Source organism: Gavialis gangeticus, unplaced genomic scaffold (genome assembly GCF_001723915.1).
Source record: "Gavialis gangeticus isolate Ggan-Ray unplaced genomic scaffold, GavGan_comp1, whole genome shotgun sequence".
NCBI classification, from domain to species: Eukaryota; Metazoa; Chordata; order Crocodylia; family Gavialidae; genus Gavialis; species Gavialis gangeticus.
In genome coordinates, this window is record NW_017729016.1 from 386361 (window position 1) to 411153 (window position 24793).

The 24793-nt window shown below is 54.6% G+C and overlaps 2 protein-coding genes across 3 annotated transcripts in view; one reads left to right on the forward strand and one right to left on the reverse strand.

Annotated features, from left to right (window-relative positions):
* Positions 1-244: 244 nt before the first annotated feature.
* Positions 245-18203, forward strand: ARPC1B (actin related protein 2/3 complex subunit 1B). 2 transcript variants are annotated; one of them, XM_019512628.1, is made up of 11 exons: positions 245-435; positions 4041-4151; positions 10227-10300; positions 12588-12692; positions 13631-13853; positions 13976-14083; positions 14858-15064; positions 15849-15924; positions 16011-16207; positions 16668-16758; positions 17929-18203. In XM_019512628.1, the coding sequence occupies exons 3-11, from the start codon at positions 10237-10239 to the stop codon at positions 17965-17967; spliced, it is 1110 nt and encodes a 369-aa protein (XP_019368173.1). In that variant the 5' UTR covers positions 245-435; positions 4041-4151; positions 10227-10236; the 3' UTR covers positions 17968-18203. The 2 variants fall into 2 exon arrangements, with proteins under 2 accessions (XP_019368173.1, XP_019368172.1); XM_019512627.1 differs by lacking the exon at positions 4041-4151 and having other exon boundaries at positions 247-435.
* A 527-nt stretch (positions 18204-18730) lies between these two features.
* PDAP1 (PDGFA associated protein 1) overlaps positions 18731-24793 on the reverse strand; it is a 9793-nt gene continuing 3730 nt past the window's right edge. Inside the window, exons 2-6 of the mRNA XM_019512629.1 lie at positions 23875-23966; positions 23187-23294; positions 22624-22745; positions 21350-21501; positions 18731-19551 (exon numbers count right to left, since the gene is read on the reverse strand). Of these exons, the coding sequence (XP_019368174.1) occupies positions 19493-19551; positions 21350-21501; positions 22624-22745; positions 23187-23294; positions 23875-23966 (533 nt within the window). The 3' untranslated portion in view covers positions 18731-19492. The remainder of the gene's footprint in view (positions 19552-21349; positions 21502-22623; positions 22746-23186; positions 23295-23874; positions 23967-24793) is intronic.

A 24793-nucleotide genomic window follows, 5' to 3' on the forward strand; every position in this document is an offset into this window, starting at 1 on the left:
CCAGGTCCCTCCGATCCAGCAGGTTTTGGCCAGATGTGGACCCTGAGTTACAGGGGCATCTCCCAAGCTGTAGTGAGGGAAGCCTTTCCTTTCCCAGGCTCTAGCGTTTCCACGTGTCGGCCGCCAAGCCTCACAAACAGGCCTGGAAAGCAGGGCCAGGGCTCGCGCACACAGACCGAGCCTTTCAGAGGCGGTTGCTGCTGCTGGAGGCAGCCTGTGCTGCTCGCTGCAGTTCCCCAACGCCCACGCAAGGAAGTGGTTAGACTTCTCAGAGAGGAAAAGGGAAGTGGGACGACTTCAGACAGCGAGCTCAACTTCTGCCTTTCATTCGGGGCTGGCTCAGCTGCCGTTCGTGTCGACTGCCCAGAGTCCGCGAACCAGCTGGCCCCTGGAGACAGGACCCCTTCCCCCCGCCTTCCTCCTCTCCCTGTGAAGGTGAGTTGTCAGGGTTTGATTTTTTTATTTTTTTTCCTTTTCCAAGGGAGTAGGAAGCCAGTGCCCCTAGCAGAGCTGCTGGCAGCACATTCGACCCCTGGGGTGGTGCCCCCAGAAGAACAAAATCTTTGTTCCTGTATTTGCTTAATACAGCAGCAGCGCTGGGCTGGGAACAAACTTCCTGCCTGATATTGGCTTGTCCCCTTTTGCTTTGCAGCCATCGCTTCTCAGAGCTCATTTTCCCCCTGCACCTCCCCGGTTCTCCCAGGCTGTGTTAGTTTTGTGGGAGGCCTGAAAGCTCAGCTGATGTGGAAGGGTCCCCAGCCAGGCTTCTCCGGAGACGAGTGCAAGCGTCGTGCGGCATGACACATCCCGTCTCCTGGCTCCCGCTCCCAGGTTTTTATCTGGGGCCCCCTCCCTGCGCCCGCAGCCCGCTCGCTGCCTGGGGCTGGCATCACGTTGTCGAACTCGCAGAGTTACTTCTGCTTTAGGCCCTGCTGTAGGTGAGAGGAGAACTGGAGCCCCTGACTGGCTTTTTTCTTCCCCTCTTTGGCTTTCCCTTTTGATCCCAGCACTGCCTTTTGATGCAGTTCAGGATGCAGGGCAGTCTGTGCCCCCAGGCTCGGGGTGCTCCGGCTTTGTCCAAAAGGACCGGAACGATTCCTCTTTGGATGCTAGGCGTGTTAGGGGGTCACAAGCCATCTGGGATGCAGGTGCAGGGTATGAGCTCCGTCCTGTATGCTCCCTTAGCAGCTGACGCAGGTGGGCTGGTGGGCAACATGCTGATCTGCTGGGCACTAGGCTTTGTGGGTCTGGGTTTGCTGCTGAGCACAAGCACAGCAGGATTTGCTTTGGGAAGTACAAGTCATTAGCCAGGCAGAAAGTTCTTCTTCATGGCAGGTTTCCTCAGGATGAACCTTGCTGGAGCAGGCAGCCCCAGAGCTGGGAGCCTGGGGAGGGGGGATGACTTTGGTCAGGCATTGGGGTAAGGAAGAGGAAGCTTGAGACTCCTGAGCCATTTTCACCCAACCAAGTGTCTTCCTCTGCCCCCTGCCCTGGCTCCTCACCCTGCTGATGTGTTATGGGGGCACTTAAGTCATGGGCACCTTCTTGCTAAGGGACTAAGTGAACTCTAATCCTAGGGAGACACGATTGTCTCCAGTCTCCCCTGTCACATAAGTCCAGGTCCTTAATGGGAGTTTGGACCCGAGTCCCTTTTCGGGATGTGGGCCTTGAAGTTTTCTGTGTATTCCCCCCACCTCAGAAAAGGACTGATCACCTCCTTAGGTGATCCCTGGGGTATAGTATCTTTCTGGCAGTGTCCAGGCCAGACGTGCTATGAACGTAGGAGAGTGCTAAGGGGAGCAGGTCTGCCTTCTCCGGCCGGGGCAGCAGGAGTCAGGTAGAGACCTGCAGTGCGGTGTCCCAACCCTGGACTGGGACAGGAGCCTCTGGGATGGATTTGAGGTCTGATTTTCAGCCTTGGGGTTTTTGTCCCACGACTGAAGCAGTCTGTCAGAGTGGGCAGCCTTACCCCCGCAGGGGAGCAAGGGCTTGAGGTACTTAATGGCAACTGCCCCTGCCAATTTAAAGGGCAGTGTTGATAAGGACTGGAGAGATCGTGGCTTCTACCTACTCCGACATAGCCTCCATCCATCCCCCTGTTATAGCTGCCTACAGGTGAGTGAGCTATGGAGTTGGGGGCAGGACAGACCTTGCTGCTCAGCATGGGGGCAGGGAAGGTAAAATAGTATCTGACGCTCCTACATGCTGCTCACGACTTCCTGCAGAGCCAGGGCACCCGCTCCAGGGGAGGTGGCAGTGCAGAGGTGCGGATCCAGCACTTGCACCATGACGGACTCCAGCCCCGCACGCAGCAATCGCATGGAGGCTCCTTCCATTGAGCAACTTCCTCAGCCTAGATCAGGAGTCGCCAGCCGCTCAGCTCCAGCCAGTGCTACTCTCTCTCCCAGGATGATTTTTAATCAGTGAGGGCCTCAAGCCTGACCAGAAAAGGAGTCCCAGAGGAAGATATCTGAGTCATATCAGCTCTGGAGATCCTCTTCTCTTGGCATTCCCCAGCATGCGAAGGTTGTAAACTTCCGTGGTTTTCTCCTGGAGAGAGGCAGGATCTGCTGGGTCGAGGGCTGTAATGAAGCAGCTTCAGCACCAGCTAGTTCAATGGTAGTTCAGAAGTAAAGGTGCCCACCCACAGGGAAATCATTGCATAGGGCCATTATTTTCTGCTGCTTTATTGCATGCAGAGGTGGCTGGAAAGCTCAGTTTTGGTTATATGGTTCCTACTTCTTCCTCATGTTACATACAGCTTGAGATCTTGTGTGCTCAGTGGAGGACGGGGAGAGCCAGGGGGGCTGTAAAATGCACTGCCAATGCGAGGGGAACACAAACGAAGGCAGGATGAGATTATTTAATTTGTGTAAACCTTGTTGCAGGTTATTAACAGCAATTTAATAGTTGCTCTCTAACAACAGCTGGAATGAAGCGTGAACATGTGCTCGCGCACTCTCCCTCAAACTCTTCGGTGCCCAGCCCTTCAATTCATGGCTTAAATGCAAATGGTTCAGTAAGTTCTTTCACAAACAGTGGAAGAAAACACTTGGTATTTCCAGGCTAAAAATAATAAAACAACCTCCTCCCCATGCTGATGGGTTTTTTTAAACTTCTCAGATCATCTTGAAGCATCAAAAAGAAAGGAGACAGAAAAAACTCCCCTTTTTCTCCCTTTGCAAGTCACTTAAAAATAATTGAAATAGTGGCTCTAAATGCTTTCTCCTCCCCTGCCCTTCTCTCTGGAGCAGTATGTGCTGGTTAGTTGTATGTGAGCTTTCTCCTCCCAGCAGACTCCTCTTTGCAGCCAATTCTATGCAGATGCGCCTCCCTATGCCCCCTCCAGGCTGCTCCCTGAGCATCTCACAGCTGCAAACACATGTTTTGTGGTGCTTGCATCACGCTGTGGTAGTGACCACTGTACAGTCTGATCCAGGCTTTTGATGGCAGCTGCAGTGGTAGAGAAATCCACTCGATACCCCCAGATACCGTCACCGGCCTTAAAAATAATAACAAAAAAGGATGACATTTGTATAACTAAGAATACTGTCTGTACCGACCAGCTAATATAAATCACAAGGGCTGTTAACCTGCATGCTTTAGGGCGTAAGTTGAGGACCAGCTGAGGTCAGGACTGCATTTTCCCTTGGAGGGATGGTACTGCACTATTAAGTTTCTAATGGGGTTTTATACCTGTGTGTGAATCATCCAGTGTTAAGTGTAGATTGAGGCAGGGGACAGGATTAGCCGGATCAGTGGTCTGCTCAGCTATACGAACTCCCCTGTTCTCCACAGTCTCAAAGTCATATCAGCTCTGCAGCAATCAGGCTCTTGGAGCTTGGGCCTGGACAAGGCAGCCACTTAAGAAGTGAGTAGGCTGTACGTGATGTCGTATGGACATACACTTTGCTAGGATTCAAGCCACTAGACGGTGGTTTTGGCAACATCCTACTCATGAGGCTGTCTTTCTTCTGCTCTTCACAGGCCTGTGAGCCTGAGATCTGTTATTAGAGCCTTTTTTTTCCTTCCCTCCTCAGCACTCAGAGCTGTCAAAAAGTGGGCAAGGTCGTTGCCTCCAAAACCAACAAAGAACAAACTCTGCACTTAATATCCTGCCCGCCACACCCAGGGGTGGCTCAAGAGGCCCTGTGAGCACCATCCAAAAGTTATGCACCTTTTAGATTCAAACTGCCTCCAAGGGCAACCCAGGCCAGCACATGAAACCATCCTGCTTCCTTCCCCCTTTTGGCCAAAGCGCCACTGAAGACGATAGCCTGAGTTAACAAAAGAGTGTCTGTAATAATCAGCCTGTCCCTCCTGGCCCCTGTTTTCCGAGTGCTGCAAGCTGCATTGCCACAGTGCTTTCATGATGACTTCTGCACAGTGGCAAAAGCCAATAGTGAGCTAAGCGGGTGGAAGTTATTAGTCATGAGCTGCATGGGGTTTGAATGTACCGCCGGGCTCTGCATAGAAAAGCAGCTTGCTTTCTAAGTGGAGGTGGGGAGAAGAAAATATTTCAACCACAAGAGCTGGAGGTTTCTCAATAGGAGGAAGGGGATGGGTAGAAGAACCAAACTGAAGTGTCAACAGGCCAACAAGCTGCACGCTGTTCAAATGTGTCGGCAGGATGCTTTCTGGAGGAAGAGGGTGGTGACTTCTCGTTTCTCTTGGCCACACCTCCACGCCGACCAGGTTCCCTGAAAGGAAGAGCAATGACAGCAAGCGTTTCTGCTATGTGATGAGATGACTTGCTGAGACAAGCTTGGTTGATTGTTTTCCCCTAGAGAGCTTTGATCGGTGATTCTCAACCAGGGTGCATGGAGATCCTTTTAAGGGTGCCATGGGGTGCCGTTCTGATAGTTCTGGGCGCTGCACTTCAGGAGGGATGTGGACAGCATAGAGAGGATCCAGAGGAGGCCACTCGCATGATCAGGAGACAGCAGGGCAGGCCCTACGAGGAGAGACTACGGGACCTGAACCTGTTCAGCCTCCACAAGAGAAGGCTGAGGGGGGATCTTGTGGCCTGTTACAAACTGGTCAGGGGGGATCAGCAGGCATTGGGGGAGTCACTGTTCCCCCAAGCACAGCCAGGAGTGACCAGAAACAATGGTCACAAGCTAGCAGAGGGTAGGTTTAGGTTAGACATCAGAAGGCGCCATTTCATGGTCAGGGCGGCTAGGGTCTGGAACCAACTTCCAAAGGAGGTGGTGCAGGCTCTTACCCTAGGGGTTTTAAGAAGAGGTTAGATGAACACCTTGCTGGGGTCGTTTAACCCCAGTGCTCTTCCTGCCATGGCAGGGGGTCGGACTAGATGATCTTCTCAAGTCCCTTCTGACCCTAGAAACTATGAAACTATGAAAGTATTAGCACTATTAGGTGCACATGAGTCTCAAAATAAAAAGAGATTTCAGATAGGTATCCATGGTGTTAAAGCCGTTCTGACCTGTCGTGGTCTTTCAGAGCTCTTTGCAACCGGGGAATTGCTTCCCTGTTCTTTTGTAGCCAAAACACAAGTGACAGCTAAAAGCTGCCATTGTCTAAGAGGTGCTTAACTCTAATGAGCAGGGATCCTGGTTTTCTCTGATTTAAAAAAAATCTCCAGTTTTCAGTTTATAAAAAACCCAACCCCAAATCTACATTTTTCCATGATATTTAAATGAAACGCCGTGTGTGTGTGTGTGTGTGTGTGTGTGTGTAGTGGTGTTTCATTTTAATAATGGAAAAATGTAGATTTGGGGACACCTTGTAGGAGTCTTTTTAAACTGAAAATTGGGATTTTTTTTTAAATCAGAGGAAACCAGGATCCCTGCTAATGAGGAATGCCTTGAGTCTAAAATAGCTGAGAACCACTGGGTTAGGTCTTGGTTGATGTTTTGAAGCAGGCGTCTCAAAGCGCAGGCAGACACCTCCTAACCACCCCTTAACGGCAGCCTCTGCTTTGTTTAGGGTGCTCAGAGGAACTCAGGACTTGGGGTCATTACTGTTACTTTATAGCGGAAGTCAGCTTTGTTAAACCCGATTGACTAATGGAGAAGTGAAGTAACATGCCCAAGATCAAGCAGGCCTATGGCTGATCCAGGAACAGAACAGAGTCGCATTCTGATTCACATCCCTCTGATGTCTAAGTCGGCCATAAAATAGGTATCCTTCCAGGCAGCCCCAGCTGGTACATCTTGCTGTGCTAGTCCGTGGAGGTGCTGTGTACAGAGATGCTTTGGTGTGGTGTGTACTGTGGCACCAATGCAGGGTGCTAGGGGGATATTAAGGTTGATTCTGGAAGGTGATTGGTGGCATGGGTACCGGTAACGGGATAGACAGCACTCGGTCTCCTGGGTGCCCATAGGAATCTGCTGTGGCTTGTAGCGGCAGACCAGTGTTGCCAGCCATGAAGTGAGTAGTGCCTTGCCATCCTAATGACATCCAGATGGCACAGGCTGTTCCCAATGCACTCCAAGCTGCCCCCTTCCCAGGGCGGCCGCTGTTCCTTTGATCTCACTCTTGTTCAGCTGCAGCAGCAGCATCTCAAGAATGTGAAGCATGAGAAGGAGCTGGCCTGAGCTCCCCAGGGGAAGGCGCAGACACAGCAGGGTCGGGTGGGCTCGGGGCAGCCAGCTGTTCTGTTCTCCAGGGGAGAGGCAGAGCAGGGCAGGAGGTCTGTGGTGAGTACTGAATGCACCGCCAAGCCCAGTTAGCTCCTGGATGGGTTCATCTCGTGATGAAGCAAGTCATGAGCCTCAGTCCCAGTCCATGAGAGGCCTAGGCCTGCTGCCCATACAGGATGTTTATGCACATCAAGAGAACCATTTCAAGCTCACCCCCCCACCAGCGTGACGCAGACGTTCCCAGGAACCAAGACTAGCAGCTGGTAGCTATAAGATGAGCCCATTCGGTGGGACATGCTCTGACTTCTGGAGGAATTCTCTTCCCGTGGGCCCTTCTCGCTTCCCTGATGTTTTGCTTCCAGACACCCAAAACCCAGAAGTCCTCCCTAACCTGGTCTTGTTCCTCCTGCTTCATCTCCTGCCACCTGCTGCTGGTTGTCGTCCTCTTCGTAGTGGTCCATGCCAGGCCTGGCTTGAGGGGGCAGTGCCTGGAATGCCAAGAGCGGCTGGAAAACCCAGAAGCAATAATAATAAAGTTGATCTTTGTGGGCAGCCCGATGCACTCATAAAACCAGAACGGAGCTCACAAGTGACTTCTTGCTCAGCCTGCTTGAGTCCGCTCCCACACCCTTCCTATAGAGCCTGAACACATGTTCTTGTGGGCTGGGGCTCTTCTCCTCCAGAGCAGAACTGGTGCCAGAATGTTAATAAGTGATTAGAAAGTCCCTTAATGGTTGGAGCCAGCTTCCTTTTTGTGAGGGTTATCAAGGCCCTGTTGCTTCCTTGAAATGCTCTGAGTGCGGCAGGTTGGTGCCAAAGGGCCATTCTAGGGGGATTTGCAAAGGCAACTGAGAGAAATGATTTTGTCCTTTCAGGAAGAAACCGGGCCTGGCCGGTCACCTTACTGCCATGCGTCTACCCCACATGCCTCAGGCGGCTCCTAGCGGTCTGCCCTCCTCCTAGCAAAGGTTGCTGTAATGGTGCTCGGAGATTCCCCTCTCCTCCCCTCACCCCAGCCAAAAGCATGTGGGGAGTCTTTGAATGGACTATATGAGCATTATGTGCTGGTGCTGCCTCCTACGAGTGTCCGGTGTCATGGGCCCCGTTTTGGCCCCCCCCCCAATACAGAAAGGACGTAGACGATGTGACAGGCTGGCTGGCAGTGACCTAGCCCAGGGGTTTTGAAGGGGCAAAAGGTGATTGAAGGACTTAGGATTCCTTTTCCTCACCAATAAGCCCCAGAGACTTGAGGTCTGTCACTTTAAGAGCAGGGAGGTTGCTTGAGAAGCAGCCTGCAGGTGTGGCAGAGGCTGATTAGTAAAGCTCCTGACCAGAAAGGGCTGGGCTGGAGGCATGCAAGCCCCAGGCCTGAGCTGGGGGGAGCAGGGAGGCGGTGAGTGCCGAGCTCCAGGCAACAGGTCTGCATCAGGGCTCCTGCCTTAATATCTGAGCTGGGGGTAAACTCTGGAGAGTTGGAGCTGAGGATCCTGGAGCACAAGTAGGGGCAGAGTGTGGGGCCAGAGGGCCCAGAAGTCGTGGGGCCACAAAGGCCTGAGCCCAGAGAGAGGGCAGTGGGTCACCCCTCAATAGCCCAAGAGGGGCAATTTTGAACAGGGCCTGGGAACCTGAAGGTCTCACTGGCCCAGGCGTGGGGCCAAGGCCCATAGAGGGGCTGAAGGCCAAGAGCGGGGCCGCAGCTGGAGACTGGTGGGGCCGGAGGAGCCTAGGAGTCTCATGTGGCCTAAGAGCAGGGCCAGGGCCTAGAGAGGGCTCAAAGTCTGAGGGACACAGCCGGGGAACAAGGGGCCAAGGAGCCCATTGTCCAGGAGGGGTGAGGACTGGGGCTGGCAGCCCATGGCCCAGGAAGGGCTTGACAACATCAGTGAGTAACAACACCTGCGAGGTATGAGATGTGGTGTAGGGACGGACGGAGCCATGCAGTTAGCCCTTAAGGCAAGATCAGGTTTGGGAAGCCCTGGGGCAGCTGCCTGTTTTCTAGAACTAAACAAGGTATGGCAGATGAGGGAGGGGAGTTTGCCTGAGAGGCAACAAGTCTGAGGGTTAAGAGGATACTCCAGGGGCAGAACGGCCATCCGTGGAGAGGCACTTTAGCAAGGCTTTTGATACGGTCTCCCACAACATTCTTGCAAGCAAGCTAAGGAAGTATGGGTTTGATGAATAGACTGTAAGACGGATAGAAAACTGGCTGGATTGTTGGGTTCAATGAATAGTGATCAATGGCTTGATGTCAAGTTGGCAGCTGGTATTATGTGGAGTGCCCCAGGGTTTGGTCCTGGGGCTGGTTTTGTTCAGTATTTTCATTAACAGTCTGGAAGATGGCATAGAGTGCACCCTCAGCAAATTTGTGGATGACACCAAGCTGGGGGAGTAGTAGCTATGCTGGAGGGTAGGGCTAGGACTCAGAGAAACCAACAAATTAGAGGACTGGACCAAAAGAAATCTCATGAGGTTGAACAAGGACAAGTGCAAAGTCCTGCACTTAGGACAGAACAATCCCATGCACCAGTACAGGCTGGGGTTGACTGGCTGGGCAGCAGCTCTGCAGAAAAGGACCTTGGGATGACAGTAGACAATAAGCTGAATATGAGCCAACAATGTGCCCTTGTTGCCGAGATGACTAATGGCATCCTGGGCTGCGTTGGTAGTAGGAGCATTGCCAGCAGGACGAGGGAGGTGATTCTTCTCCTCTATTCCACACTAGTAAGGCCACAGCTGGAGCCCTGTGTTCAGTTTTGGGCCCCCCACTGCAGAAGGGATGTGGACAAATTGGAGAGAGTCCATCAGAGGGCAACAACAATGGTTCAGTGGCTGGGGGACATGACTTATGAGGAAAGGCTGAGGGAGCTGGGCTTATTTAGTCTGGAGAAGAGAAGACTGAGGGGGAATTTAACTGCCTGAAGGGGGGGTTGAAAGAAAATGGAGCTGGATTGTTCTCACTGAACAAGGAGCAATGGTCTCAAGTTGCAGCAAGGGAGGTTTAGATTGGATATTAGGAAAAACTTTCTCACTAGGGACGGTGTTGATGCACCGGAAACGTTACCTGGAGATGCGGTGAAATCTCCGTCCTTGGAGGCGTTTAAGACCTGACTCAACAAAGCCCTTGGCTGGGATTATCTAGTTGGGACTGATCCTGCTTTGAGCTGGGAGTTGGACTAGATGTGACCTCCTGAGGTCCCTTCCAGCCTTCATTTTCTATGATTTTTATGATGTGGGTAGGCATGCTGACTGGAGAGGGAGAGGGGGGTGCGTGGGACGTGTTGGGGTCTCGCCATTGAGGTTAGCGAGGGATGCCTGGTGGGGCATTATTCTAGCTCCAAGCCACCATGCCTCCATGACCAAATGCTATGCAGGGCAGGGCTACTTGGCTCTGCTTGAGTGCTGTTTAGTATCAGAGCAGCAAGGGGTAGTGCTGGTCCCAGGCTTGCTGGCTGGGGAGAACAGGCAGTGCTGGAATACGTGGAGGGGGCTCCAGCTGGGCAGTGTGGGGAGGGCTACAGCTCAGAGCTGAGGGGCATCGCAGAGCCTGGGGCAGAGGTGGAGGCAGTGGGGACAGCACTGAACCTGTCCGTGCTGAGCTGTGCTCTCTCTCTTGCCTTCCAGTTGCAGAGCCATGGCTTACCACAGCTTCCTGCTTGAGCCCATCAGCTGCCATGCTTGGAACAAGGACAGGACCCGTAAGTCTGCCCATCCCCTGCCCTCCATCCCCCTGGGGGCTGCTGGAGCGGAGAGAGCAGCATGGGCAGTGGTCTGAGCATTAAGTGTCCCTCTGTCCCAGCGTGTGTAGGGGTTGTGAGATGCCCTCCCCCTGCCTTGTTCCCCTCCACTACCTGATTTTCCCCTCTGTCCCACTAGATAGGTTTATCTCAGATGCTCCTCTCCTGCAGTCTTCCCGTGGGGCAGCTCCACGCTGGCTAGACCTATGGCTAACTCCTGGTGCTTCTCCTGAAGGGGAACCCCTGAATCGCTGCCGATCTCACCCTAAATCTGGGCCTGCAACACAAGCTCCCTGCCCATGGCTGCAGCACCTCAATGTTGGGGTCAAGGGCTCTTAGAGAGGAGAAGCTCCCGTTTCTGGACCCCCACACTGTCTGGGGATTGGGATCCTGGGATTTACTCTGCTCCCGTCTCCAAATAGGGCCAGACAGACGATGAAGCCCTTGGGGGATACATCTGGGGAGTGGGTCCAGAAGGCTCCCATTACCCCTTCTCTCCCAGCTGGGAGGCCTGGGGTGGAGGAAGCCCAGCTGCCTGGATAGAGAGGAGCCCCAGGGCCTGGGAGGCCCAGCCTCGGTGGCAGTCAGCTCTGGCGCCTTGCCCGGTGCTGTGTGGCTGGTGGGATCACAGGGAACAGCACGTCTCTGTTCAGAGCCCCGGCGAAAAGCAGAGCTCCTGTGCAGTGATTCATTGGGAGCGGCGCTTCCTCCTCTCCGGCTGAGCCGATGCCCAGGGCTGGGGCAGAGGATATGAGAAGGCTGCAGCGAGCAGGGAGCAGCTCCCAGAACAAAAGGGGCATTCTCTGCCAGGAGGGAGGGAGCCAGTGACGGGCCGGCTTGGCTGGGGCCGTCTGGGAGCACCCTTGGGTTGCGGGGGGCAGTGTTTTTCAGGGGAATCCCGCAGCGAGCATCCCAGCCAACAGCTCGTGCTCTGGCTGGGCAGTGCCTGCCTGCCCCGAGCAACATGCTGCACAGCCAGTTTCTCCCCCAGCTGAAAATCAGGGCGGGGGGCAGCACATGGAGGAGTGGGGGGCACCGAGGGAGGGCTGGGGGGCATGGAGAGTGGGTGTGGGGCCTGGGGGATCCTGTCCCAGTGCGGCTCAGCTGGGATCTTTCCCACTCGGCTGCCTGCTCCCTGCTCACTGCCACTTCCCTTTGTGCGGTAGGTCCCCACAGCCACGAGGAGCCCAAGCACCCTGCTTGAATCGAGGCCCCCTCGTCCCTTGATAAACTCGGCTGCCCTGTGCGGAGGTCCTATGGGCAAGATTTACCCCACAGTGCCTGCACACACATGCGCACGCGCACGCACACATGCACCCCCCCCTTCTTACTCTCTCTCTTACGCGCACACTCTGGGGCACACACACATGCTCTCACACACGCTGCCATGCACACACATCCATATGCACTCTCATACTCTCATACACACACTTTTTCTGTCTCACACATACACATACACACTCTCTCCTCTGTCACACACACGCGCACACTCTGACACATGCACATGCTCTCTCACACTCATATATACACACACACATGCGCTTGCATGCTTTCACACACTCTCACTCTCTCTTGCTTACACACACTCCGAGACAGTCACACATGCTCATACACACACATGCACACACACGTATGCACTCACGCACATGCTGTCTCACACATTCTCACATGCTCTCAGATGCGCACTTTTACACTCCCACTCTCTCAGACACATTGGCACGCCCACACATTCAGGCATGTGCTCACACACTGTCACAGACACACACACACACACACACACTGCCGTCAGTCCCATCCTCCAGCATCTGCCCAGCAAGCAAGCACGACTGCGCCTCCCCCTAACGGGAGACTCCACAGCAACTAGCTGTGTGCAGCGGCGCTGGGGTCAGGACTCAAAGTGCAGGCAGGGCTGGAGCTGGCACCAGCGCTGTGAGGCTGAGCAAGAGGAGTGGCTGGTGTTGTGCAAAAGTGGCTGCTCTGGTTGCATGGCTGCGCCAGCTGCTCGGGGTCTCAGCCTCTGGCAGTGGGCTGCAGGGTGGCACAAGCTAGTACACGAGCAGGGCTAAGGCTCTGCCTTCCTGGGCTTCAACACCCTGAAGCTTAGACTGGCCTCTCCTGCCATGACCCCAGCCTGGCGAACACCAAGGGGCCATTCCTGGCCATCTCAAGGCCCTGTGCTCTCAGCTAGCCCTCTCCCCTCTCCTCTCCTTCCTGGTGCCCTGCCTGCTAACACTGCTGCTCCCCACAGAGATCGCCCTCTGCCCTAACAACCATGAGGTCCACATCTACAAGAAGGACGGAGCCAAGTGGACTAAGGTCCATGAGCTGAAGGAGCACAATGGGCAGGTGACAGGTGAGCCCTGGGCCAGAGGTGCCTCCTCCCTGGAATCAGCCAGCAACCAGCTACACTGGACTGAGCCCTGTCCTGGGCCTGGAGTGGGGGTGGGGGCAGCCCCTTCTCAGAGGGAGACTGGGGGGCAGGGGGCATTAACTAGTGGTTACCAATGAAATTCCCCCTGAGTTCCCAAAACTCAGGTCTTTTTCACCCTCCCTGGGCTGAACTGTTATGCTGCTGTCAGGTGGTTCCTTTTAGCTCTCCAGCCCCCAGAGGTGGCTGCATTTCACTGGTGGACACAGGGTTTCCTGTACAGACTGGGTGCAAAGCAGCAAGACAGGCATGGAGGGAGTATGAGCTGATCCCTGGGCATCCCTGGGTATAAATGGAGAGGGGTTTAGGGAGGAAGGGGTGTTCCTACCAAGAGGTTTGGCCTCAAGCGGTCATTCAAGCCTGACAGGTGTGGGGGGGCAGTCTAATGGGGGCCTATCACGGCCTCAGAGAGGGATGTGTGGTGCGGCAGTCGCTGTCCCCAGTGGGAACAGCATCCAGCCCCCTCTGTGACTGGAAGGGGGCAAAATAGGCCTGACCCTGGAGTGTGACTCCCTCCCTCCACCCCAGAGGCTCTAGCAGGAGCCGGGTCACTCCAGGAGGTTTGGGCTTTATGACAGAGTGTAACCCCAGGTCCGATGTGGTCCTGGGTGGGGAACCAAACTTCTGGATGGAGGCTGAAGGAGGCTTTGAAAGGGGGCAGGAGTGGTGGGGATGCTCCCTGATAGCCATGGTGGGAGGAGTAGCTGGTCAGATGGGTCCTAGTGCCTAACGCACCTGAGACAACACTTCTCCCTGTGAGCAGAGGGTGCGGAGGGGGCTGGGGGTAGAGTCAGAGCTGCCAAGGCTGGGAGGTGCCCTTTACACAGCTGGGGCTTCCCACTCACTTCACATGGGGATTTCAGGCATCGACTGGGCCCCCGAGAGCAATCGGCTGGTGACGTGCGGGACAGACCGCAACGCCTACGTGTGGACCCTGAAGGGCAACGTGTGGAAGCCCACCCTGGTCATCCTGCGCATCAACCGCGCTGCCCGCTGCGTCAAGTGGTCCCCCAAGGAGAACAAGTTTGCCGTGGGCAGTGGATCTCGCCTCATCTCCATCTGCTACTTTGAGCAGGAGAATGACTGGTGAGTCCCACCTGCTCCCCATTCGCCTCAGCCTGGCCCCAGGGGTCTGGCTGGGAGCAGGTGGGGCTGGAAGGGGGGCAACTCGGCCTGTCTCTGAGTGTTGCTGGCTTGTCCTCTCCCAGGTGGGTCTGCAAGCACATCAAGAAGTCCATTCGCTCCACTGTGCTCAGCCTGGATTGGCACCCCAACAACGTGCTGCTGGCTGCTGGTTCCTGCGACTTCAAGTGCAGGTAACTGAGCGCCCTTGAGCCACAGCGGTGAGCAGGGATGGGTTTGAGACAGGCCTCATGAGGACTGGAGGGGCTGCTGAGCTCTTGCTGTGTCTGCTTGGAGTCCGTCTTCCCCTCTGTACATGGCGAGTTGTGTGCTGCAGGCTTGGTTCTAGCCCAGCCGGGTACTGGGGCTTCACACACCTGCTTCCCTCCACTGTCACCCAGTTTTTCCTTGAGAAATGTCACGTAAGACTCATTTCCCTGTCTTGAAATGGTCTCCCAGCTTGGACCACCACAGCCTGCAGGGGACAGACATCCCTCGGTTCCTGGTGGACCACGTGTCTTCTGGGCAGGCAGCTCAGCCTTCTGCGTGAGAGTGACGTGTGAGCAGCCCCAGGCACAATATAATCATGTGCTGAGCTCAGCTGAGAAGCTGGGGGCTGCGGCACGGGCAAGGGGCTGCTCTACAGCTCTCTCGGAGCCAGCTTTGGTCCCCTGGCAGGAAGCACCAATGTCGTGTTCCTTCCTGGGCTGGAGCCCAGTCCACTGGCCTGGTCACCACCAGAAAAGAGAGAGCCATGCCTGGGGGGGGAAGGACATGGCTCCTTTGCCCATGAGACGCAACACTTCTCTGGGTGTCCCAGGCACAGAGCTCACAGGGCATCACCGCTCCCAGAAGCAGTCAAGAAGAGGAGCCCCGTCTCCTGGCCTGTCCTGCAGTGCCCAGCCCGCGGCATCTGCTCCCAGCCCCCGTGGTTCACCTTCCACACCCACGCTTTGCTTTCTCTGCAGGATTTTCTCAGCCTACATCAAGGAGGTGGAGGAGCGGCCAGCCCCCACTCCCTGGGGCTCCAAGATGCCCTTTGGGGAGCTGATGTTTGAGTCAAGTAACAGCTGTGGCTGGGTCCACAGCATCTGCTTCTCTGCCAGCGGCAACCGCGTGGCATGGGTCAGCCACGACAGCACCCTCTGCCTGGCAGATGCCAACAAGAAAATGGCGTAAGTGGGAACCCAGGAGGGCGGACATCATGGTTCTCTTCTGGGTGCTCAGCAGGGGCTGGGGTTGTTCCCCTGCTTCAAGTGCTGTGCGGGGGATGTTGAAGGTGGTAGGAGCATTTCACTGCTGATATACGGTGGGGGCACATAGTCCCCTGCCTAGCAGCAGCCAGGTTGCCAACAGGAAGCTCTGCTCGCAGGCCTGGGAACACCCCTGGCTGCATGGGCTGGGTGCGAGGGCTTGGTCAAGGGGCCTTGGCTACACTGGCAGTAGCTGGGTTGGGAGCTGCAGCTGCAGGGAGGTGTGTCGGGGTGGGGGGGGGTCACCAAGCTGCAGCTAAGCACCTTGTTTGGCCACATGCGCAGGTCAAGCCACAGTGGGTTTGGGAGAAAGCAGCCTGGGAAGGAGCTTGGAGACCCCAGCGGTGACTGAGCTCCAGGCTACATGGGGGCTGCCACTGGCACTGGGAGTGCAAGGTGGCTCCGAGAGCCCAGGGCAGCTGGCAACCTCCCCCTGGGTGAGGACGGCTTGGAACCTGAGCAAGTCGTGTTGCACTAAGTTGGGGCCTGAAAGGCAGGAGACCCCTCTGTGTCACAGCCAGGGGGGAGGTGGCCGGCTTAAGCCACTGCACTGACTGTCATCCTGCCGTGGTGCTGTGGGACACGATGGGCAAGCAGCACAGGCCCTGCTGGCAGAGCCTGGCCAGCTTGCGAATGGGGTTACGAGGGGACTGCCCAGGGCACTGGCTGAGCTGTGCTGATGTCTCTCACCTCCTCTCCCCCATAGCGTGGCCGCCCTGTACACGGAGATGCTGCCTCTCCTGGCTGTCACCTTCATCACCGAGAACAGCCTGGTGGCTGCGGTAAGTGCAGGGCTGGGGCTGGGCCACCGTGTGCCTGCCTTCACACCCGGTGGCTGCGACTGGAGCTTGGTGCTGTGTCCCCCCAGGGCCACGACTGCTACCCCATTCTCTACACCTATGATGAGGGCCAGGGAGCGCTGAGCTTTGGTGGGAAGCTGGATGTCCCCAAGCAGAGCTCCCAACGTGGCCTGAGTGCCCGCGAGCGCTTCCAGAACCTGGACAAGAAAGCCAGCTCTGATACCAACAACGTGACCCTGGAGACGCTGCACAAAAACAGCATCAGGTTCGTGTCGGCTGAAGGGTGCTGGTTGACCAGGTGACTGGGGAGCCCCGAGCTGTGTCCAAACCAGCCCCAGCTGTGGACTCTGTCTTGCCATCAAGGATGGTCCAAAGAACCACCCCCTGGGGCTGCTCCTGGCCAATACAGGCCCGGCAGGGGGTGGAAGGGGCAGCAAAGAGCAGCTGGGGCTCCCTGCCTGGTCTTCTGCTAGGACAAGTGAGGTCTTGTTTGCTTGATGGGCAATGGTCTTGTCTGGCCTCCACTGCTGAAGGCAGCACATTGGGGTTCGTAGGTCCCCTGCAGCCCTCAGCTTCACTGCTGTGGGGTCTGGCTCACACAGGCTGTGAAAGACCCCCACGGTATAACTAGCCTGGCACCATCCCTACTTAGAAAGGGCCTGTCCTGTTGCAAGCCCCCTCTTGCTGGCCTCAGGCTGACTCCGATGCTTTCTTGGCCTTTCTAGCCAGATCTCCGTGCTTGCTGGCGGCAAAGCCAAGTGCTCCCAGTTCTGTACCACGGGAATGGACGGTGGGATGGGCCTCTGGGATCTCAAGGTAAGCCGGCACTGCGGTGCAGAGGAGAGGCCGTGGCAGGTTTGGGTGTGGGAGGAAGGTTGGGGGTGCTGGGCTCCTCCTGAAACCAGGTTGAGAAGACCAGGCGCTGCCCTCCATCCCAGCAGTGCGCTCGCCTTTGCTGGGGCCACGTGGCTTTACACAGCAGAGAAAGAGAAGAGTCCAGCTCAGCCTCCCTTCTCCACTGCTGGCGTGAGCAGGGACACTTTGCCTGGGCATGGACAAGGAGCCTCTGCTGGCCTCCCTGCTTTAAGGCTACAGGATCACCCTTGACTAAACCATCCCAGCCACGTCTGGCTCCCACAACAGCTGGTCGCACATGAGAAGACACAATTAAGAGTTGCTCTCTAATAGACATTGCCATCCCCCTGCCCTGGGCAGGGGGGTCGAGCCAGCTCCAGACACGAGTCAGCACCACCTCGCACAGGTTCTCAGCCCACCAACCCCTTCCCATCCCACAGCAGAGAGTGACACTTGGGGAAGGGGCACTTCATCCCCCATCCGGCATGCAACTGGTGCAACCCCACCTTGTCCCCATTCTGTCTGGTACCTGTGTCCAAGGTGGGGTGACACGGTCTCTGTCGGGCAACGTACAGGCCATTAGGCCTCGAAAGCTCCCCCTTCATCTGGGGTGCATCTGGTTGCAGAAGCTGGGGGAAGGGGGAAGTCTCTTGGCTGGGATTAAGACAATTTAGGACAGGGCCATAGGTTGGAGGGTGATGGGATGCTGCAGACAGTGAGTGCCCCCTGCTGGCTCTCAGAGGTAGGAGTAGCAGAGGACTCAAACCTAAGCCACCGGGAGCCCCATGCAGCCTGGCCTGGCTCTCCACCTGGTTGCCACAGCCTCTGGTAGCGCCCACGTCACCATAACACACAGGTGCTCATCTTCATGGCACCTGTCCCTGCCTGCACAGGATTAACCAACCACTAAGCACCTTTGTGATGTTAGTGATGTGCCCCTGCTAAGGGGCTGGCCTGCTTGAATGCAGCTGGATCACTGGACAGTAACAGACAGAGGCCAACAAGCATTAAAGACCTGGAGGGGGTGAGCTGGAGGAACAAGGCAGGTGCTAATGGCCTGTGGGTGGCCTGGCTGCCTGCCTCCCACTGAGAACGGATTTCACTAGCTATCACCTCCCCCTCCCTTTGCAGAGTCTGGAGTCTGCTCTGAAGGATCTCAAGATCAAGTGATGGAGCCACTGGGAAAGGCTTCTCCGGCGCTGCCCATCCCGCTCAGCTATGCCACCCCCACCCGCTTCCTTTGCAGACAACCACCGTGCGTTCCCCGGGTGGCAACGCGGGCCCTGGCACTCCCCACATGCTCGGGAGCACAAAGGAAATACCAGGGTTTTTACCCCAATTTTTATAAAAAGCCTATGCTGGTCATACATCGCTTAGAGAACCAATAGAGTGGATTCTCCACTGAACCCCAGTGGCTTTGTCTTTTCATTCATGGGTATAATCCCAGACCAAGGGCTGCACTCAAGGAGCACAGTAGGGTTGCAAAGCCTGGTGCATCCTTACTGTGGCCTCCTTGGATCTATGCCTTGGGAGGCAGGGGGACAAGGCAGGGCTGTGCGGTGCAAGTGATTGCTGGCCGCAGATTTCTTCTTTTGCTGCAGACTGGAGGGTGTGTGGGATGAGGAGTGAGTGAAGCAAGCAGCATCATCTGGGGAAGGCAGTTGGAGGTCCTAGAGAACTACACTCTACTCGTGCCTCAGCCACTGAGGTCCTACGTGATGCTGGTCAAGTGACAGACATGAATCCACCCATTGCTGGTCACTTTCCCGTATGCCTTATTGCTATCCTGCAACCACTCCCGGCTCCACACACTGCTGTTTCTGGCTAGCATGTGTTATGGCCAAGCCAGAGGTAAGTATCAAGTGCACATGTTGCACAGACCCAGAGACTCCCCATCGTTGAGCGCTGTGCACAGAAGACAAGGACCAAGTGCTTACGATAATTTAAATTTTAATCAGCCAAATATACAAGTTTCTTTTCAATTTATTGAGCTTCGGGGTGGGGAGGGAGTTACCTGGGCATCAGAGTCAATGAAAGTTCTTTTTTAAACAAAGGAGGGTGTGATTAAAAGCTGCTGACACTATCCCTAGTCAGAGGAGGGGGGAAACACCAAAAAACCCCCCAAAAACCAAACAGAAAACCAAAATCAGAGGAGGGAGAGGGGGGGCTGGGGAGGGAAAAAGGGATGGAGATGGGGATGAAGAGATCTCCAGAAGGATCAGCCATGAAGTCAGCTCCCAGACTAGTCTTGCAACTTTCTGCAGCTCAATTTCATGGGCCGTTCGCAGAAATGGATCTTGGAGATGCAGACCTGGCCCTGGGGCTCTCCTCAGCCCCCCAATCCCATGGTCTAGTCCTTGCAGTCTAATGTCAGAAGCATTCCCCCTCCCCTGGCACCCCCTGCCCTGCCCCCACCTATGCTCCAAATCCTAAAAACATTCAGGTTTCCAAACGGTTACACAGAGAATTGCTGTTCAGCGCGGTTCTGCCCCCAAAGTAGCAGCTGCCCCCCTAGCCCCAAATGGAATTCTGTGCCAAGATGAAGACAAACACATCATCAGTGTCTCTTGGAGGTGAAAGTGACTTCGATGCCGCAGTACACCCTACGTGGCATCTATGGTAGGCGACACGACAGAGTCTCTGGCAGGCACCAGGCACAGTTCCCTGGCATTTCCTCCTTTAGCGTGGCCTGGGCTTACTTGTTCAGGGATAGTGACTGCATTCTTTTGCCTGCTGTGGTTGCTTCGTCTTTTGCTAGGGAGGGAAAGAAAGGAAGAGATGTGTCAAGGCTTCCAGCTGCATATGGGGAACCAGAGCTGGCCTGACCAGCCCAGAAAAGGAAGCCCATTTAGTCACTCCTCCTCTACAGTGCACCCAGTGCTCAGCCTCTCTGCTGTGGCTGCCCACGCAGTTACTCCAGGTGGAGATGTTTGGTGCAACATGGACATGGGATGGGATCCGAGTCTCGTGACAACTTTGGCTTGCTACATACTGAGGCTGAATTTAGAGCCAGTCCCTGCCCTGGAGATGCACAAGTCTGCAGCCCGTTACTAAGTCCTGCAGTCACTTGGTCCCTGATGCACAATCCTGATGCACCAAGTACACAGAACCTCTACAGCAGTGGTTCTCAACCTTTTTGTACCAGGACCTATTTGTAAACACTGATGTCCAGTCCTGACTTAGTAAATAGTTTAAGCAGAAAACAAACCCCTGGCCCTGCTGGTGCCCCTCACTCCTAACCCACTGGCCCCAACACCCCTATGTGTGGCAGAGAGGGTTGTAGGGTATGTCCGTCCCCTCCCCCCCCACCCCACACACATTCGTGCATCCACAGCAGGCACAGGGCCTGCAGCCTGGCTAGTCCGGCATGGGCAGGAGCTGCTTCTGCAGCCCATTGTGTGGGACCCAGTGCAGGAGGACAGAGTGGGGCAGTGAGACTCATTGCTGCCACCCCTATGCCAGCCATGTGAGGAGTAACAGATGTGGGAGGCAGGTGCTGTGCTGCCCTCACCTCCTCCTGCCGACAGCCACTTGTGTGCCAAGCTACAGCTCTACCCCGCTGCCAAGGACTGGTTGCTACTGTTGCTGCCACTCCTCTTAGGTTGCCTGCACTACCTGCCACCCCACCTCTCCTCCAGGGCAGAGCATGGCCTGAGGGGAGCAGCAGCCAGGCCATGGTGGCATGGTATAGGCACATCCCAGCATGTGAGCAGCTGGTGACATGAGTTGAGGGCAGCACAGCTCCCTCTTCCCATCCATTACTCCTCACACTGCTGCCGGTGTGGCTGGCATAGAGGTGGCAGCGGTGGTGGCAGCAAGGTGGGTGCATAAATCTGAGGGGACGTGTGCCCTACATGCCCCCCTGACAGTCTGTGCACCCGCTCCACCCCATAAAACTTACTTGCAGGGAGTTGCTCTCCATGCTGTCTGGCTGCCACATGCATGTGTGCACATGCACGTGCATATAGCACCCCCTGCCTGATCACCCTCCTCCTGCTCCTCCAGCCCCAAGCAGCCCCTTCCAGACTGAAACTCTGCCAGGCTACAAGGGGAAACTCATGGTTTCCCTTTTTTTCCATCCCTTAAAGGAGAATCCACTTTTAAAGTTTGTTGATCCATTTTTCAAGTTTGTTCACGACCCTTTCATATATTCTTGTGACCCACTTTTGGGTCATGACCCATGGGGTGGTGAACCGCTGCTCTATAAGACTTGTGCAATGGGTGTGAAAACCCCAGGGGGGCGGGAAGAACTGCCGTTGTATGGCAGGCTGAAAATGCTGCAGATACGCAAGGCAACAACTTTTTAAGTTTGCCTGCTGCCTGCCTAACTAAGCCAGCACTTTATAAAGCAGCAATAGCAGCTTGTGGGGGCAAAGTGAAATGCAGCTGAGTCCAGGGTTGAATGGAAGAGCTGTCTGATGGCCCATAGGAACACCACGTGTTTAGGGCAGAGAGAGAACACTGTGTCGGCCCAGCTGGAGGTAAAGTTCACAGCTCAGGGAGGATATTCAGCTGCAGGGGGATGGATACTGGGAGGCACTGCACTACTCACCTTTTCTTTCTTCCTCTTTCTTTCTGGCAGCTTCTTCCCTCTGCTTCCGGATGATGGCTAGTCGTGCGAGATCTGCCTTTGCCTGCTCTGTTTTACCAGCTAGATGCATCTTCATGTATCTTTCTTTTGCCTTTTGCTTCTCTATCTCTTCCCTGTTGGAGTGAAAGATGCTGGTCATCCTGGTTTCCATGTAAACATATGGGCAAGGTTAGAGATTGGGGGGGAAGGTTGGAGCAGGAACCAGGACAAGGCATGATCTGCAGCAGCAGCCTCTGGCACTGGATCCCAGACACTGGATCCCAGACACCAGCTCTGATCTTGGAGCACAAGATCTCTGTTCCTGTTCACTGTACGAACAAGCTGACAGATTGAGGAGGATGGAGATAAAAAGAACATTTAAATCCCTTCCCAGGCAGCTGCAGGGCCTGTGGGAAACTGCACCAAATGCAATCTCCATCTTGGAAAACTATGTGATATACTGGATGCTTAAGTGAGAGAAGCTCATTTTACACACAGGCTTCTCCCCATCCAACTGCTTCCCAGCAGCCCAAAGACAGGGATCATGTCTATTGCCATTTGGCAAAATGGGAACACTAGCATACAAGGATGGAGTGATTTAGCCCAAGATCACAGGACAGTTGCCTCATATCTGAGTGCAGCACCTCCTTGTCAGTTTACTCTTACCTCCAAGCTTCACCTCACCGCCCACCTTAAGGAGTCTACCAAATCGCAGACTTAACCTGCTCTTTCGAAAGACAGGCACTAGTTACATGGCAATAGAGTAGAGAGGGAGAAAATCTGCACTGACACCAGGAATCTAGAAAACACCTCCTAGCAATTCTAAGGCTCCTGATGCACCAAGACCTAACGGATAGCTCCCAGGCATGATGGTTTCACACTTAATGCACAGAGATCAGTAGTGTCCATTACTGGCCTTCTAGAAGCCTGATGCCAAAGTACAGAACAGCCCCAGAGGGATCAGACTGCTGTCTCATCCCATTTCACCAAGCTGCGGAGCTATACTTTTGCAGCTGCTGCCTGGGTAAGGAGATCTCATCTCAGCTAAGTGGTCTAGCCAGCGAAATCTCCATTCAAAGGGTGCCCTGATCTTCACACCCATGGAGACTTTTCCTGGGCACAATTCAAAGACTGCTGAGATGCCAGTTTCACCCCAGGAGAAGTCTGTTCATTGGTGACAGAACACGCTACTACTGTGGGGCGTTTGGGGGCAAACCCCACGCACCTTGGGCAGGTGGCAAGAGGAGGGCTCTTACCGCTCTCGCCGTGACAGTTCCTTGGGGCCATCCAGGTCCAACTGAGTCACTTTTTTGGTTGTCTGCAGAACGCGGTTGGGATTCTCTATGTCTATTAAGCCTTCCACTCCTTTGCGCTTTTGCTAGGGTTCACAAACAGGACAAAAAGGTCAGCAACACGACCAGGAGATTCAAGGCCTAATGACCTGTACATTGCCCAAAAAAGACAGTGTCATCCCTCCTCAGACACAGGTACCAGAAAGAATCAGTTCCCACGTTACAAACCTCCCTCCCAATCGCATCTTACTTTATGGCACATCTTTAGCCGTGCTGCAAACCACAGCCATTACCACTGTCCTTTCCACTTCAGTATACTGCAAGGAACAAAATTACCAGTGGGCTGAAGATTAACTGTGAGGACAGTACATGCTAAGCTTAGCTTTTAAGGATAACATACTCCTTTAAGCCTGGCATGTGAAGCCAGCAAAGGAGTGAGGAAAAATTAATGCAGGCTCTAGCAGGTTTGTTCCACTCTGAGAATTTGGACTGTTCAGCTATGCTAAATGCATGGGAAGCTGTGGTACCTGATAGTCCTCGTCATCTTCTTCACTTTCATCTGAATCTAAGGATTTCTTCTCCTTTCGGGGTTCCCCAGTGGCCCCTTCACCCCCCTCTTCTTGCTCCTCCTCTTCCTACAAAGTTACAGCAGATGAAGGAAAAAGGTAAGTTGGTGCAATGGCAGAATTCAGCAATTACTCTTGAAGGAAAGCAAACACAGTGAGAACACTAAGAGGGCACCTGGGGGAAAACGGCAGAATTAGTAGCCTGCCCCTTTAATTGGCCTCTTTTTGTACTGCACCCATGAACAAGATGCATCTTGCTCTCCATGGCCACTGGAAGAAGGATGAGAAAAAAAAAATCGTGTTCCTCTGTAACAAAGGAGATGTAGGGAGGACATTAAGGAAAGATGATCTAGGGGCTCAGGTGGAGAAATGCTGGAAAAAGCCACCTGGGACTGTCATGGAATTAACCCCCATGGAGAGTTCTGAAGAGCAGATTGGACAGACATCTCTTGGGCATGGTCCCAATTGAGCATGGGCAGGGAAGAGATGAGATGTTCCCGAGGCCCTTCCAGGCCTACGTTTCCATGATTCTATGCTATGACTAACCGAAAGCCCTCTAAGCTGCTTTTGCTCCTGAGCTGCAACATAAAAAAAATCCATGGGCGTGAGGCCCACAGCTTCTCCTGCTAAGCACATGGAGAACACTTACCCGAGCCTTTTGTTTCTCTGCCTGAAGCTGAGCATCAATCTCCTCGGGGCTGGTGTACTGCCTAGCACGGCCTTTGTGGCCTCCTTTTCTACCTGCACAAAGAAATTAGGTCAGGAGTTGATTTAGTGCAAAGCTTCCACACACTCTGATCTCCCCTGGCCATCATCTCGCGGCTCTGGCCATGCAAAGTAGCAGCCAAGACAGCTCTTCTTCCAGAACAATGAAACACACCAGACAGATCCAATTCACCAACCTAGATGAGCAGCTTTGTGCCCCTTAAAGAACTGTAATGAACCACGAAACTGTTCAGAGGAAAGCCAGACAGACAACTCAGCTGCTAACAACCCCCTTTCCAAAGGGGGGACATCTTTAAAGTTCCATATTTAAGTCAGAGGACCCAGAAAAGCTTTGGTAGAGTCCAGCTTTCCCTGCCTTGCAGTCAGCCAGCTATCAGGGCAGTTATCACTGCCCCCGCCCTTGACTGCTATAAACGGATGCCTGCCTTGGCCACCTTGTTTGTCAGATGAAAATGCTGCTTCCAAGGGCTCAGGCAGCTCATCATGATGCTCTCCTTCCCCAGGCATTGAAACCCACGCATGTTGCCTCTATGACTCACTTCCTGGGCTGGCAACCAATCAGAAATCCCACAGCTGCTCTTTGCTGTCCCGACCCAGTAGGAAGCCACGGCTGCTGTAGAATACAGGGTGAGGGCACCTGTGACAGAGGTTTTTCTATAAACTCCATTCCCCAGGCCCTGCATGGCTGCAAGCGAGGACTAAGACCAAAATGAGCCAGCTGGAGAAGAGCTGCTGGAATCAGACCCTCCTCTGTGCACAGCTGCTAGATTAGGATCCCCCCCCCCCCCCCCCCCCACCAACCCTAAAAGAAAAAAAAAGGCGACTTTCTAGGACAGACCCCT